The 15,458-nt window shown below is 41.4% G+C and overlaps 1 protein-coding gene across 6 annotated transcripts in view; it reads left to right on the top strand.

Annotated features, from left to right (window-relative positions):
* Positions 1-15,458, top strand: part of AP3S1 (adaptor related protein complex 3 subunit sigma 1) — a 52,006-nt gene that overhangs the window by 13,954 nt on the left and 22,594 nt on the right. For all 6 annotated transcript variants that reach the window (XM_052779147.1, XM_052779148.1, XM_052779149.1 and 3 more), the window contains one exon: positions 377-448. In XM_052779147.1, the coding sequence (XP_052635107.1) occupies positions 377-448 (72 nt within the window). The remainder of the gene's footprint in view (positions 1-376; positions 449-15,458) is intronic.

Genomic DNA, 15,458 nt, shown 5'->3' on the forward strand with positions numbered 1-15,458 from the left:
GTAATAATAATGAAGAAAACTAGCTGATTTTTGCTTAGTAATTGGGTTCTAATGAAGTGGAAGACTTTGAATTGGGGCTGAGAAAATTGTAGCATAGATGATGTTACTGTTTTTTCAAGATGCAACTATTGTTTAAAAATGTGTGACTTTTTAGCAGAGTTATAACATAAACTGACTTGTGCATACAGTTTTGCCCTCTACAGATAACATACTGTTGGCATAACAATGTTAACCACATAATTTCTATAGATGCTTTTAATGCCTTAAAATCTGCCCGGTGTTTATTTTCTGTATTTGCTTTTGTTAAACCTCACACCTAATGGAACTACTGAGTTTCTGATAAAGCTTGACCTCTGGCTCTTTTTCCTCTTTGCAGGTATTTGTGGAAACGCTAGACAAATGTTTTGAAAATGTCTGTGAACTGGATTTAATTTTCCATGTAGACAAGGTACTGTGGTGAGCTCCTGTAATATTTCTTGTCAACTAAAATGTTTGGTTCAACTGATACTTGGTATTAAACTCTGCAGTGATTCTACTTTTATTGTCAGTGAAATCCAGACAGTTTCTATCAACATCATTTTTAAGACTTGAAGGCTATGGTGGAACATGTCTTTCTGAGCAAAAATAATGTGGGAATTTGCATAGTGTTATTGCACATATAATTGTCAAATTGGAGACGTGAATATTCTCAGAGTAGGACTTAGTTTCGAGAAATAATTTGTTCTATTTTGTTTATTGTTAGGTGTTACATTACTCAGAACTGAAATTGTTACAGGGTTTTCCGGTTAAGGCTGGCAGTTGCTTTTCAAATGCTATGATTATGTAACTTAAATGCTGTGTGGTTCTTTCTCTTCTAAATCTCAAACAGACATTATGTCTTTTTTCAAACATTTAGAAACAGTCTTGTTTGAATATTCCCAGCTATCAGGAATAAGTGTTTTATTAATCTAGTTTTGAGAAATGCTATTACTGTAGTAATCTGTCATTTAGAAGGACATTGGCACCTCTTGGTGTAATACCTAAAATGCTGAGAATTAAATACACAGAATTTATTCCTTCAGTTGCATTTTGTGCCTACTGTTGCTTTCTGTGCAGTCACCTTTCCCCATCTGTGAACATCTTTTTGCCATGACAGCAAACTATGCCAAGGAAAATAAGACAAAAATCACTAAAGGTGGACTAAAAATAGTAACAAGTTAAGTATCTGAAATAACCATTTGGAACTGACTTGCTTTGTTTCAAAATCAGGAAGTTCTTTTGGAAGAAACATTTGTACCTTGACCAGACAGTGACATGCAAATGACGTTGAGTAGGTGTTTGAACTGATGCCCTGCTCATGACAAGTGGTTAGGATTTCTAGCCTGACTGGAACATGTTGGCTGTTTCCAGAATGGCAAAGTACAAAGGAATTTGAGTGGTTTATATATTGGCTTCTGAGCTTAAAGAACACAATTACTGTAACTGTTTTGTGGCAAGGAGTTTGATCTTTGTCTTTAGCTGCAGAATACTTGTGCTGCTAAGCAGTCCAAGCTGTTGCTCTGTAGCATGTTTTGTTCAGTAGCATTCCTTGACATAAGTAGTCTTTTACACTTCACAGGAGAAACATCTTTCTGATAAAATGTTGAGAACTTGGGTGCTTTAAAATGTTAAATTTCTCAAGAATGTTTTACTTTGTTTTGGGTATGAGATGGTATTTTCTTCTTGAAAACTATTTGTCAAAGGGAAGCTAAGATTTAAGTGTTTCATTTGATTTACTAAAAAACTGCATGAGAATTCCATTAAATGTTTAGGCTAGAATTTTCAAACTCTGAGGAAAATGTAAGCCCTAAATACTAATTAGATATTTTAGCAAAAGTTACCCATTTCCAAAGTAAAAGATAAGTGAAACCTTGTGTTAAAAATTTTTTTGAACATGGTATTAATCAGTGCAGTGATTTTTAACTTGAGCATAAGTCGACAAAAGAATACAATACAGAAAGCTGAACTTCTGCAGTAATGCAAGGCTACTACCGGCAGTACAGTAGTATTAGTTGTGCAGTTGTGACTGATCTGATGTCATCTCCATTCTTTTTTCTTCTTTTTCTCCAGTGTAATTGGTTTGTAAGACTTACTTTATACCATAACAGAAGATCAAAACATTTGATTTGGTACAGTTTAAGTTCATTAGTAGTGTAGATCTGTAAGAAAAAACCAGTATCTATGAGAATGAAATTACAGCATTAAATTCTCTTTAAACTGCTAATAAGGTCACCTTGTCAAGAAGCAAAATGCGTTGAGGCTTCTGAGTTAAAACACATCAACTTTCTTTTGTCAGATATTTGTGGCTTGGCTTGTTAATGTATTTCAAGAGTGCAGTAGGGAAAACCAGCAACTGCTGCTGGATGTTTGGTCTAGACAGAATCTTAGTTATAGTGGATGCTTACATGTGGGACCTGTTTGGGGTGAAACACTTCAAATATTTGTATTTTGAGAGGTCTGGTGTTGAGAAAAGTGGGGATTGACTAATTAATTTGGATGAGAGTTGATCTGTGTCTTCAGTTCTCGATGGAATTGTGGAAGGTGACTTTCTTCGAATCATCTGGCTAGAACTACCTAAAAAACAAGAAATACCTTTCGTGTGAAAAATGATGTAGCATGTAAAAGAGTTAAACTATGTAATCTCAACAGCTGTTGCCTCTTTAGTAGCATTTTATGGCATTTCTATAAGGAAACATTTACCTTCATCAGGCTGCCATCATTATACAGGACCCAGTGATGGCTTATAGTAACCTGCAGGCAAGACAGATGCTTATTCAAGAAGGGTATTGGTATAGTACTAGGAATTCACTTGGATAATGGAATATAGGTGGGAATGAGATAGTATTTCTTAAGTGTTGTAGCAGATGAGGACTTGGGGTGTTGGGGAGTATAGTTTGTACAGGAGAGAATTGGGCTTCTTTTTTACAGATCAGCTGTATTAAAACCAAACAAACTAACTTGCTATATCTGGAGCAAAATGTTTTCCAGAGGAGGAGGTTTATTTCAGTCCTGTACTGATTCCTACACTGAGTCCAGGAGTGTAATGCTTTCTGATGGAAAAGATGTCACAGAAAGCTATCATCAGCATCTTTTACAACTAAAATACTAGAATACATTCAGTTGAGGATGTAAGGAAATACTTTTATTTTTCTGCAAGTTTTTGGTGTCTACTGAAATACCCCTGGGAGTATCATGATCTCTTCCAAGAGTTTATTATCTGACCAGAACAGTGAACCCTCCAGAATCAGATTGCAGCTTGAAGACAAGAAAATGTGTTTGCCAAATTTTCCTGGGAGAGGTTTTTCTTGATGCATTCCTTCTCCACATTGTTAAAGTATGCATTCATGCTTTTAGACAGTGCATGGAACAGAAGTAGGAAGCACTCTTGATTTTTGTAAAAACACCTCAAAATTATTATTACAAAAGGCCTTTTCAGATTTCGAAAAGTTGATGTTCTCAACAGTCTGATTTCTTTTAGGATATAAATGTAGGAGCTGTATTGCGTGTGCCTTCAGTCTTTCACTTAAACACTATTTTGAATACACTGTTGAAGTGTATTTTGCAGTTCATTGCCGTTCAATGCTTTTTTAATTCAGAAAATTTTTTGTTTCTTTAGGAAAATAATTAGTGAAATTTTTAGTTAGAAAAAATAGAGAAAATAATGTGCATTTATTAATTTAAATGTATTTGCAATGAAAAATGAAAAAAATAGTTAATATTAAAAATGTATGTCTTGCTCCTGCTCATATCTGGGCAAACTTTTGCTAGTGCTGTTTTGTTCTTACAGTGTATTTAAGAGAAGGGAGTAAATGGATTACAATATTGTCGTGGTTTCAGCCCAGCCAGTAACAAAGGACCACGCAGCTGCTTGCTCACTCCTCCCGCCCCCCTCTGGTGGGATAGGGAGGAGACGGAGGAGAGAAAAGAAAAAAAACCTGGAACCTCGAGGGTTGAGATAAGGGCAGTTTACTGGGACAACACAAAGAAAAGGTTACAACAACAACAACGGTAGTAATAAAAGAATATACAAAACGAGTGATGCACAGTGCAACTGCTCACCACCCGGAACCCGACGCTCCGCCGCTTCCCCCACCCAAAGTTGAGAGCGCTCCCCCGAGCCCGTTCCCCATTTATATACTGAGCATGATGTCACATGGTATGGAATAGCTCCTTGGCTAGTTCGGGTCAGCTGCCCTGGCTATGCCCCCCCACCTCCCAGGTTCCTGTAAAAATTAACTCTATCCCAGCTGAACCCAGGACATTATCCACCCCTTATTCTATACCATCTACATCATGCCCAGATCTTACATTTTCCAATCAACCACTACCACTTTCCTTGTCTTATATATATATATGTATATGGACAACCCCCCCCCCCCCCCCAATAGTATTCCCTTAGTCGATGGGCTATCCCTCCAATGTGTCCATCAGTTTTATTTAGTCCATGACTTTGGGGCTCCATCTGTTGTAACAGTTCTTCAGGATAAGAGAGATGGTGTGAGGTGTTAAGTGGTTGTATGCTGCCTCTGGAACTTGTGGCTGGTACATTTGGTGCAACCCACACCCTTGGCCTGCAGGTCGAAGAGGCTGATCTTGAGGAAATTGCTGGGCACCAGTTCAAGTTCTATCACTGTTGTACTTGGCTCAGTTTCAAAGTCCATCCTTCAGTCATTTGGGTAATTCTTACAGTAATACCCTTGATATGGCATATAGACACTATAGATACAATGACATACATTGGCAGGTTATTTAGCAGTTAAATATCATACAGCCTAATTCACTGGCTATTCTCTCCCAAAACCAAATCTCCCTGAGGTACACATCGAACTTCCCCATCCTTCTGCATCACCCACCAGGTGTACCCAGGTCCCTGAGCAAAAACAACCCCTTGGATGGGTTTGTCTCTGCTTGAGGGGGGGCTAACCCAGACTGCCTTTCCTAACATACTCCTCATGTGCAATACAGGGACTTTATCCCCTTCTACCGTATATGGAAGTCTTGGTTGGGCGGGGCCAGCCCGATTAGCAGATCCTCTAGTATTAACTAACCAGGTGGCTTTTGTTAAATGTGTATCCCAATGTTTGAAAGTTCCACCCCCCATTGCTCTCAATGTAGTTTTCAGCAGTCCATTGTATCGTTCGATTTTTTCCAGAGGCTGGTGCGTGATAAGGGATGTGATATACCCACTCAATGCCATGTTCTTTGGCCCAGGTGTCTATGAGGTTGTTTCGGAAGTGAGTCCCATTGTCCGACTCGATTCTTTCTAGGGTGCCGTGTTGCCATAAAACTTTCTCTTCAAGGCCCAGGATAGTGTTCTGGGCAGTGGCGTGGGACACAGGATATGTTTCCAGCCATCCAGTGGTTGCTTCCACCATTGTAAGCACATGGCACTTGCCTTGGCGGGTTCGTGGGAGTGTGATATAGTCAATCTGCCAGGCCTCCCACTGTTTATATTTCAGTCATCGCCCTCCATGCAACAGGGGTTTTAGCCACTTGGCTTGCTTAATTGCAGCACATGTTTCACGTTCATGGATAACCTGTGCGATAGTGTCCATGGTCAAGTCCAGCCCTCGATCACGAGCCCATCTATATGTTGCACCTCTTCCCTGATGGCCCGAGGTATCATGGGCCCACTGAGCCATAAATAGCTCACCCCTACATTGCCAGTCCAGGTCCACCTGAGACACTTCAATCTTGGCGGCCTGATCTGCCTGCTGGTTGTTTTGATGTTCTTCAGTGCCCCAACTCTTGGGTACATGAGCATCTACGTGACGTACTTTTACCACTAGCTTCTCTATCTGAACAGCAATATCTTGCCACAGTGCGGCCGCCCAGATGGGTTTACCTCTGCGCTGCCAGTTGCTCTTCTTCCATTGCTGTAGCCACCCCCATAGGGCATTTGCCACCATCCATGAGTCAGTATAGAGATAGAGCACTGGCCACTTCTCTCTTTCAGCAATGTCTAACGCTAGCTGGATGGCTTTCACCTCTGCAAACTGACTCGATTCACCTTCTCCTTCAGCAGTTTCTGCAACTAGTCGTGTAGGACTCCATACAGCAGCCTTCCACCTCCGATGTTTTCCCACAATGCGACAGGACCCATCAGTGAACAGGGCATATTGCCTCTCATTTTCTGGCAGTTTATTATACAGCGGGGCCTCTTCAGCCCGTGTCACCTCCTCCTCTGGCGACATTCCAAAATCTTTGCCTTCTGGCCAGTCCGTGATCACTTCCACAATTCCTGGGTGACTGGGGTTTCCTATGCGAGCTCATTGTGTGATCAGTGCGGCCCGCTTACTCCACGTGGCATCAGTTGCATGATGTGTAGAGGAAGCTTTCCCTTTGAACATCCAGCCCAGCACTGGCAGTCGGGGTGCTAAGAGGAGCTGTGCTTCAGTACCAACCACTTTTGAGGCGGCTCGAACTCCTTCATATGCTGCCAATATCTCTTTTTCAGTTGGAGTATAGCGAGCCTCGGATCCTCTGTATCCCCGACTCCAAAACCCCAAGGGTCAACCTTGGGTCTCCCCAGGTGTTTTGTGCCAGAGGCTCCAGGTAGGGCCATTCTCCCCAGCTGCAGTATAGAGCACATTTTTAACATCTTGTCCTGCCTGGACTGGCCCAAGAGCTACTGCATGAACAATCTCTCGCTTAATTTGTTCAAAGGCTTGTCGTTGCTCAGGCCCCCATTTAAAATCATTCTTCTTCCGGGTAACTTGGTAGAGAGGACTTACAATTTGACTGTAATTTGGAATGTGCATTCTCCAAAAGCCCACAACACCTAAGAAAGCCTGTGTTTCCTTTTTATTAGTCGGTGGGGACATAGCTGCTATTTTGTTGATCACATCCATAGGGATGTGACGACGCCCGTCTTGCCATTTTACTCCTAAGAACTGGGTCTCCTGTGCAGGTCCCTTGACCTTACTTTCTTTTATGGCAAAACCAGCCTTCAAAAGGATTTGGATTATTTTCTTCCCTTTCTCAAAAATTTCTTCTGCCGTGTTGCCCCATACAATGATATCATCAGTGTACTGCAGGTGCTCTGGAGCTTCACCTTTTTCCAGTGCAGCCTGGATCAGTCCATGGCAAATAGTGGGGCTGTGTTTCCACCCCTGGGGCAGTTGATTCCAGGTGTACTGGATCCCCCTCCAAGTGAAAGCAAACTGTGGCCTGCACTCCGCTGCCAAAGGAATGGAGAAAAATGCATTAGCAATGTCAGTTATGGCATACCACTTAGCTGCCTTTGATTCCAGTTCATATTGAAGCGCTAACATATCTGGCACAGCAGCGCTCAGCGGTGGCGTGACTTCATTCAGCCCACGATAATCTACTGTTAGTCTCCATTCCCCATTAGATTTCCGCACGGGCCATATGGGACTATTAAAGGGTGAGTGAGTCTTGCTGATCACTCCTTGGCTCTCCAATTGGCAAATCAGCTTATGGATGGGGATCAGAGAGTCTCGGTTGGTGTGATATTGCCGCCGGTGCACCGTCGTGGTAGCAATTGGCACGTGTTGTTCTTCAACCTTCAGCAACCCCACAACCGAAGGGTCTTGAGAGAGACCAGGCAGGGTAGACAGCTGTTCAATCTCCTCCGTCTCCAATGCAGCTACACCAAAGGCCCACCGGTACCCTTTTGGGTCCTTGAAATACCCCCTCCTGAGATAATCTATACCAAGGATGCACGGGGCCTCTGGGCCAGTTGCAATGGGTTGTTTATGCCACTCATTCCCGGTTAGACTCATTTCAGCTTCCAATATGGTTAGCTCTTGGGATCCCCCTGTTACACCAGAGATACAGATGGGTTCTGCCCCCTTATAACTTGATGGCATTAGGGTGCATTGTGCACCAGTGTCTACTACAGCCTTATATTCCTGTGGGTGTGATGTGCCAGGCCATCGAATCCACACTGTCCAGTAGACTTGGTTGTCCCTCTCCTCCACCTGGCTGGAGGCAGGGCCCCTTTAATCCTGGTTAGAATATCCGTTACTCACTTTTCGCACACGTGAATCAGAAGTCCCTTCAAGAGGATCAGAAATGGGATCAGCCCATCTACTGCGTCTGGGGGACTGCTCACGGGAAACTGGGGCAGCAGCTTTCCAAGAAGAATCCTCTTTTCTGGTTGCTTTTTCTCGCAACTCCTGTACCTGTGCATCCAGGACTGAGGTAGGTTTTCCATCCCACTTCCTCATGTCCTCTCCATGGTCACGCAGGTAAAACCACAGGTTAGCCCGTCGTGTGTACTTTCTCTCTCCTCTCTCTTGGGCAGAGGAGTGCTTACTCCCAATAGCTGCGATGCGGGCCTGTACAGGTGGGGAGGAGGACATATCCACTTTGAATTGCTGGAACTCTCGGGTCAATTCCTCTACAGCCGAGACACAGGCCCGTAGGGAGGAAGAGAGACTTCCTTCGTATTGCCGGAGTTGGACAGCCAATTCATCCACCGTTTGTCCATAGCCTTCTTTCCAGGACATTACGGCCAATGAGTTGGCATAGGTTGGTGGTGCACTTTGTAGAAACTTCCGCCACATGGGTTGTGTGCATTGGACTTCATCTGGATCTGTGGGTGACTGCGCATTTTCTGGATCATTATAAATCACCTCCAGCACGGCTAATTCCCTCTCTCCATGGTGGTCCACTTGCCTTGGTGACATGTAACTTCATCCTTGAAGGGGTATCTTTCCTTTACACCTAACAGAAGTCGCCTCCAGAGGCTGAGGACTTGTGTTTTTCTCCCAATTGCCTTGTCGATGCCCCCTTCCCTAGACAGAGATCCCAACTGCTTGGCTTCCTTACCCTCTAATTCCACACTACTAGCCCCATTATCCCAGCATCAGAGCAGCCAGGTAACAATGTGCTCACCTGGGTGGCAGCTAAAATCTTTTCGCATGTCATGCAACTCACTCAGGGATAGAGATCGGGTAATTATTTCAGGTTCTGCCTCTTCCTCCTGTTCTCGCGATGACCCTGGTTCATCTTCATCTCTCACTAAGCAAACTGATTTCTTTGTGTGTTTCTTTTTCTGTACAGGGGCGACTGATACTGGCACAGGTTGGTTCTCTGGTTTAGCTGCAGTATCTGTCACCGGGGTTGGGGTGGCCACGCTGCCTGTTGCTGGGGTAGGGGTAGCCATGGTGCCTGTTGTCGGGGTTGCGGTAGCCACGGTGCCTGTTGCCCTGTTTTCCATCTTTTCCCCCTTTTCCCCCTGAGGGTGCTGCCTAATATCAAGCAGTGTTTGGTAGATACTGGCCAGGGCCCAGCACAGTGCAGCGAGTTGTACGTCTTTGGAATAGCCACAGCGTTTTTCTTTCAAATATTCTACCACTTCATGAGGATTCTGTAGTTGTTCGGGAGTGAACTTCCAAGCCACTGGAGGTGAGAAGTTCTCTAGATACCTGCCCATACCCTCCCACATGCTGTGCCACCCATGAATATCCAGCTTTGGGGCAGATCTCTGGGTGGTACTCTTTAAAGAGCCTTTTTGTAGCCCTAAACAAGACCTGAAACATATTCAGGAGGCATAGCACTAACAGCACACTGGCTTGCGCATCCCAAGGATATTCAAAATTCTCAAAAGCTGTTGTAATTAGTCGGAAGGAGAGAAGGGAGGCGAACGGACGGGGGGAAGTATCCCCCCCTAACTTCCCCGTGGATTGAGTGTAATTACCAATAAAATCCGATAGAAGGTGCCCGAAGTATGGAAATGATATCACTGCCTCATACAGATACCCGCTTAACCTCATGACCAGTGATGTAATCATTTCACAAGTCGACATTGCCCAGTACAGCAAAATGATAATCCCAATCGCTCTCCCAGAGGTGAGAAACGTAACTACAGGCAATACATAGAGCATATAAGAACTTACAAAACGCCACCATGTAAACAAATGAATCAACATTGTGACTAACATCTATTTATCTAATATAAGAAATGCGTATAACAAATTTGTTTCAACACGCTCTGGCCAGATCTGTCGTTATCTCGACCCTTCGTGCCCCACGTTGGGCGCCAAAAAGGACTGTCGTGGTTTCAGCCCAGCCGGTAACAAAGGACCACGCAGCCCCTCGCTAACTCCTCCCGCCCCCCTCCGGTGGGATAGGGAGGAGACGGAGGAGAGAAAAGGTAGAAAAAACCTGGAACCTCGAGGGTTGAGATAAGGGCAGTTTACTGGGACAACACAAAAAAAAAGGTTACAACAACAACGATAGTAATAAAAGAATATACAAAACGAGTGATGCACAGTGCAACTGCTCACCACCCGGAACCCGACGCTCCGCCGCTTCCCCCACCCAAAGTTGAGAGCGCTCCCCCCAGCCCGTTCCCCATTTATATACTGAGCATGATGTCACATGGTATGGAGTACCTCCTTGACTAGTTCAGGTCAGCTGCCCTGGCTATGCCCCCCCCCCCCCAACCTCCCAGGTTCCTGTAAAAATTAACTCTATCCCAGCTGAACCCAGGACAAATATTTATGTAACATTATAGGTCATAGTCATGATTTCCTTTCATTTAAGACTTACAAGTAAAATTAATTGTATTCTGTTATTTAGAAAATCATCCCTTTAGAAGAAAAATGGGGCAAGACAAAAAAAATGGTTAAGTTACTGTGTCAATCCATGCTTTATAGACTTTTTAAATACTGTGTGTTAGACTTGTGTATTGCTTTCTAAAAGTAGGAAAAAAAATACAGAGAAAGGTAAAAAGCATGATCCAAGGTATGGAACAGTTTGCATGGAAGAAGTTGTTAAATATTCAAGATACTGGAGGCAGAGAAGTAAGAAGTATATAAAAAGAAGTGTTGAAGGGTCTCAAGAAAAAGAACTGTGTTTCTCAGAAATAAAGAACAGTGGGATATCAGATAAAATTTCAGGAAGTAAATTTGAAACAAAGAAAACACAGTTTTCATGACTGATAATTAAATTATGTAATGCCATTTTCCCATTTTATCGTAGATACCAAGAATATTATAAATAGGTTCAAAAGTGATTAGACATATTAACCAAAGGAAAATTTGACAGGGGCTATAAAGTACAACAATATAGCAAGAAACAGCAAACTATCTGTGTTTCAGGAATCCATAAGTTGGAGATATTTGGAAGCAGAGAACTTATATCAGGATAAACGGTAGTCTAAGATTTCTTGCATAATTGTTTTAAGTGTCAACTGGTGAATTTTTGAAACCAGATAATGAACTAGGTGGATTTAATAAAGTTTTTTAATTATGCTTAGGTGTAAGTAGAAATTGTAACTTTCATGGTTTTTAAAGCAACTTGCATGATAGAAAGGTAAATGCTATAGTGTACATCTTCTGTAATGTGAAACACTGAACATGAAATACTGAAACAACTGCTCAGCAGTAATTCATGGTGCTTTAATTTGTACTGTATACTTACTAGAGAACTTTCTGAGAGCAAAATGATAATTAAGCAATCCTTTAAAACACCAACATCTAGAGTAATGAAATAGTTTCTTTACAACTAAAAAGATTAAGGATGATATTTTCTTAATGTTTTGATATAGAATACTAGGACTTCCTCTGTGAGCTAGTGTACTTTAGAAGAAAAAAAAATTCCTGCTGTTCTTTCTGTCTGTAAAGCCTACTGTATTATTTGTAAATCTGCCTATACAGTCTTGATTATGAGCAATTTTATTTGTGAGAAGCTGTATTCAGAATTGTATTCATTCTCCGTCTTCATTGCATCCATCATAAGAAGGATAATGGCAATAACTGCCAATGGATATTGATGCCAGTTGTACAAGTATACTGCTGTTCTGTACAGTTATGGCGTCAGTGCTACAGCTGGCCAGAAACCTGAAGTTTGTGTTCTGCCCCTTTTTAACTGCAGACAGTAGTCCCTTGTCAATTACTTCTTAATCTGTAGCTTGCTGGCATGTTGCAAACTTCTTTCAGAATTTACACCAGGGGGAATTGATGCATTGGTAAGATGCATTCTTTGAACCTGTAAATCAAATTTATTCTCTGGGCATCATGCAGTGGTTGCCTTGTTCCATTGTGTTTGGGCTACAACCTCACTTTTATAATCAGTGGTTTATGTGCTCAAGAAGCCTTTTTTTTTTTTTTTTTTTCCTTTTTAAATTTATAAAACAGTAAAACAGTTTGTTCTTAGAATCATGGAATGATTTACACTGGAAGGGACATCTGGAGGTCATGTGATCTAGTTACTCTGCTCAAGCTTGGCCACCTCTTGAATTTGTCTGCCTTCATATTACACAAAATGCATCAGATAGGTCATATCATAGAGTTGTTCCCTGAACTGTCATACATAATGTGCACTTATTGTAGAGACCTTGCAGTATTACTGTTTTAAGGTGATGTTACCAACTGGGCCTCTTACTGGCATCTATTAAGCAATATCTCTGCATATTCTGCCAAGTTGGAACCCCCCCCCCCAAACTGAAACCAACCAACCAAACAAAACTCCCCTAAACCAAACCCAGTCCACAGGCATTTGTTCGTGCTTTCAGTGTTTTAAAACCTTATGCAAAGATGCTACTGATGTGCTGTGCATTCATAGTTGAAGGCATATGTCATTATTTTCAGTGATGTCCAGTATCTCTTTCAATCCAAGTGATGATGGAGAACACTAATATTAATGATGCTGTTTTCTAAAACTTGGAGATTTGTTTGGACACCTGTATAACTGCCTGTGATCCTTCCACAGTTATTCTTTAAAGTATTTATTACACTTGAGAAGTAGTAAGTGTTAGTATGTTCCTGAGCAATTTCATAATCTGGCTTTTATGAGGTTGGCTGATGCAAAACCATTGTATTCAGAAATGCAATGAATTGGTCTTTCTTAATTTCATATTTATGTATACATGTTTTTTTTTCTTTCCTAGTCACATATATATATATGTATATATACAGACACTTTTGGTACAATTCATATGGTGACATATGCATTACACTTAAATTGTCCTTAATTCTCTGCATCTAGATTTTTCCAAAAATTTGGATTACCTGCCTGTAATGGATAGAGCAAGTTTCTGGCTCTGAAGCATTTGTTTTTACTAGTGAAACTCTCTCCACGTCATGAAGTACCATATTTTTACTACAGAATCGTAAGATAATTCAATTATAGACCTCAGGAGGTGCCTGGTACAAGACACTGCTCCCAGCAGGGTCAGCCATGGGGTAAGAGCGGGCTGCTCAGGGTGGGAGCGAGCCTGCACAGCCCCCGGACAGCCTCTGGCACCACTCCCCTGTCCTCCTGGGGAAAGCTTTCCTTACGGCTGGTCCCAGCCTCTCCTGTCCCTTGCCCCCTCCCACATGCCCTGCTGAGAAGAGCCCTGCTCCCCGACAGCCCTTCGTAGGCACTGGGGGCTGCTGTTAGGTGCCCTCAAGCCCCTCCTTGTCCAGGCTGAACCAGCCCTGGTGCTCCAGCCTCTCTGCCCGGGACAAATGTACTAGCCCCAACCATTTTGGTGGCCCTCTGCTGAACTCACTCCAATTTATTGATGCCTGTCTTGTACTTGAAGGGCCCAAATGTATATGAATACATTATATGTTTACTGTGTCAGTAATACTCTAGAGGAAAAAAAAAAAAAATAATCTGAGTGGTGTTGACAGGACTGTAATTGCTTACCTTTACCTATTAGGGGGGGAAAAATTACTACCAAAACTGGCACAATTTATTTACATTTCTTTTTAAATGCACCTTGTAATCTGTTTCAGAGAAAGCAGAACACTTGTGAAAACCTAACCAGTCACTCAATCTCTTCAGTCATTTTTGTGTAGGTTTCATGTGGAGTTCAGCCTGTTACCTTAGAGCTTTAGCGTCTCAGTATTTCGTATCAGTAAGCTGTTAGAGATTACCTGAGAAAAGTTTGGGTGGTTTTTTTTTTTTTTTTGTAAAATCATCACTCATTATTTTTTGTTTTATTTTAAAACAGAAATGAATAATCTGTAAAGATCAAGACCTGCTCTTTTATGTTCTTTTCTTCTGTGCTACTAGACTTCCACGGCTTGTTCTCTGAAGTTCTCTGGTGAATAAGAGCAAAATAAGCAGGAACTTACTGAGGTGTCATTTCTTGCCTCTTCAGTCAGAAATATGTATGGATTATTCCTGTGCTTTAAAAGCAAGGCCAAGTTCTAGAACATACCAAGTTTTCAAGAATGTTAAGAGGAAATGGAACTAAATTCCTTTTCTTCTCCAGGATGTAGGTTGGAATTTAGTGTTTCATGTAATTATCAGTGCAGTTTCAGGTATGCTCCACAAATTAAAATGTGTTCTTCAACAATGGAAATTTTCTTTTGATTTTAAAGTGAATAGTTTCTGAATTTTGGGGCTGTTGGTTGAGGCTGAAGTTACAGCTGGAATTTCTTCCTTAACATCACCAGCTCTGCCAAAAAGAGCAAAATGAGAAATACTCCCCTAAAATCTGGAGGTGGTGACTGCAGTTGCTGTTTTGGAGCCAGGTGCATTTTTAGAAAGAAAATAAAACCCAAATCTATAATCTGCAGTAGCAAGTGATGGTATTTGCACTCTTATGCTGTATTTTTATTGAGAGATGGGAAAGAACCACTTCATAATAAATGCTCAGATTAGATAAGACTAGCCAGAAAATTTTCCACTTGTATAGGGAGACATGAATTATTTATTAGTCCTTCTATAAGTCTTTATAATGCCCATTCAGAAACTAGAAAAGAAAAAAACCCTAAATTTCATAGCATGTGAAAAATACTTGCTTTAGTAAATTCTTGATAAAATAAAATAGAACAAAAATCACCAGATAAATACTGTATTATGAAGACCTTTGTAGTTTTTACGTTTTGTTTTTGGTGGCTATGCATATTGTAATAGCTATAAACTGTTTCCTTATGCTATGAGTGAAAACAAGTTTTCAGTAAAAAGAAGTGAATATTGGTGATGTCTTCCAATGCATTTGGATTGTTGGTGTAGAGTACAATAATGTTCGATTACCATGTTTTTATCTTTTTTTTTCTGATTGTGATGCTAAAAAGCTTTTAAATTCACCTAATAACAAGCCAGGATAATTAATTCTTCGGCACCACTTTTATATTATGCTTTTTAGCTTGCTATGTTACGAGGGACATACATATGCCAGGAGTAAGGAGTGGCTCAGTAAGGATTGTTAATCTTTCTTGTAAGTATTTGATTCTTAAAGCTCTACTCAGCAGCAATAGGCAGAGGAAGAGGTGTTTTCAGCCTCTTTAAACACATTGATTGTAAGTTTCTACCGAAGTATACTAATGATTTATCAAGGAAACAACTCTTCAATTTTGTTTTTGAGGTATGGCACAAAAATGGGAAGTGTAGTGGTTTTTGATAAACTACTTGCAACTCATTTTCAGAATTGTTTGATTTAGAGATTTACCTCTATCCTTGATGCACAGGGAGATTGCAAGAATATCCAAAATAATAGCAGAATTATGCTTTGAAGTATCAGATTGTAC

The sequence above is a fragment of the Harpia harpyja genome, chromosome Z (assembly GCF_026419915.1).
Source record: "Harpia harpyja isolate bHarHar1 chromosome Z, bHarHar1 primary haplotype, whole genome shotgun sequence".
Classification (NCBI taxonomy): domain Eukaryota; kingdom Metazoa; phylum Chordata; class Aves; order Accipitriformes; family Accipitridae; genus Harpia; species Harpia harpyja.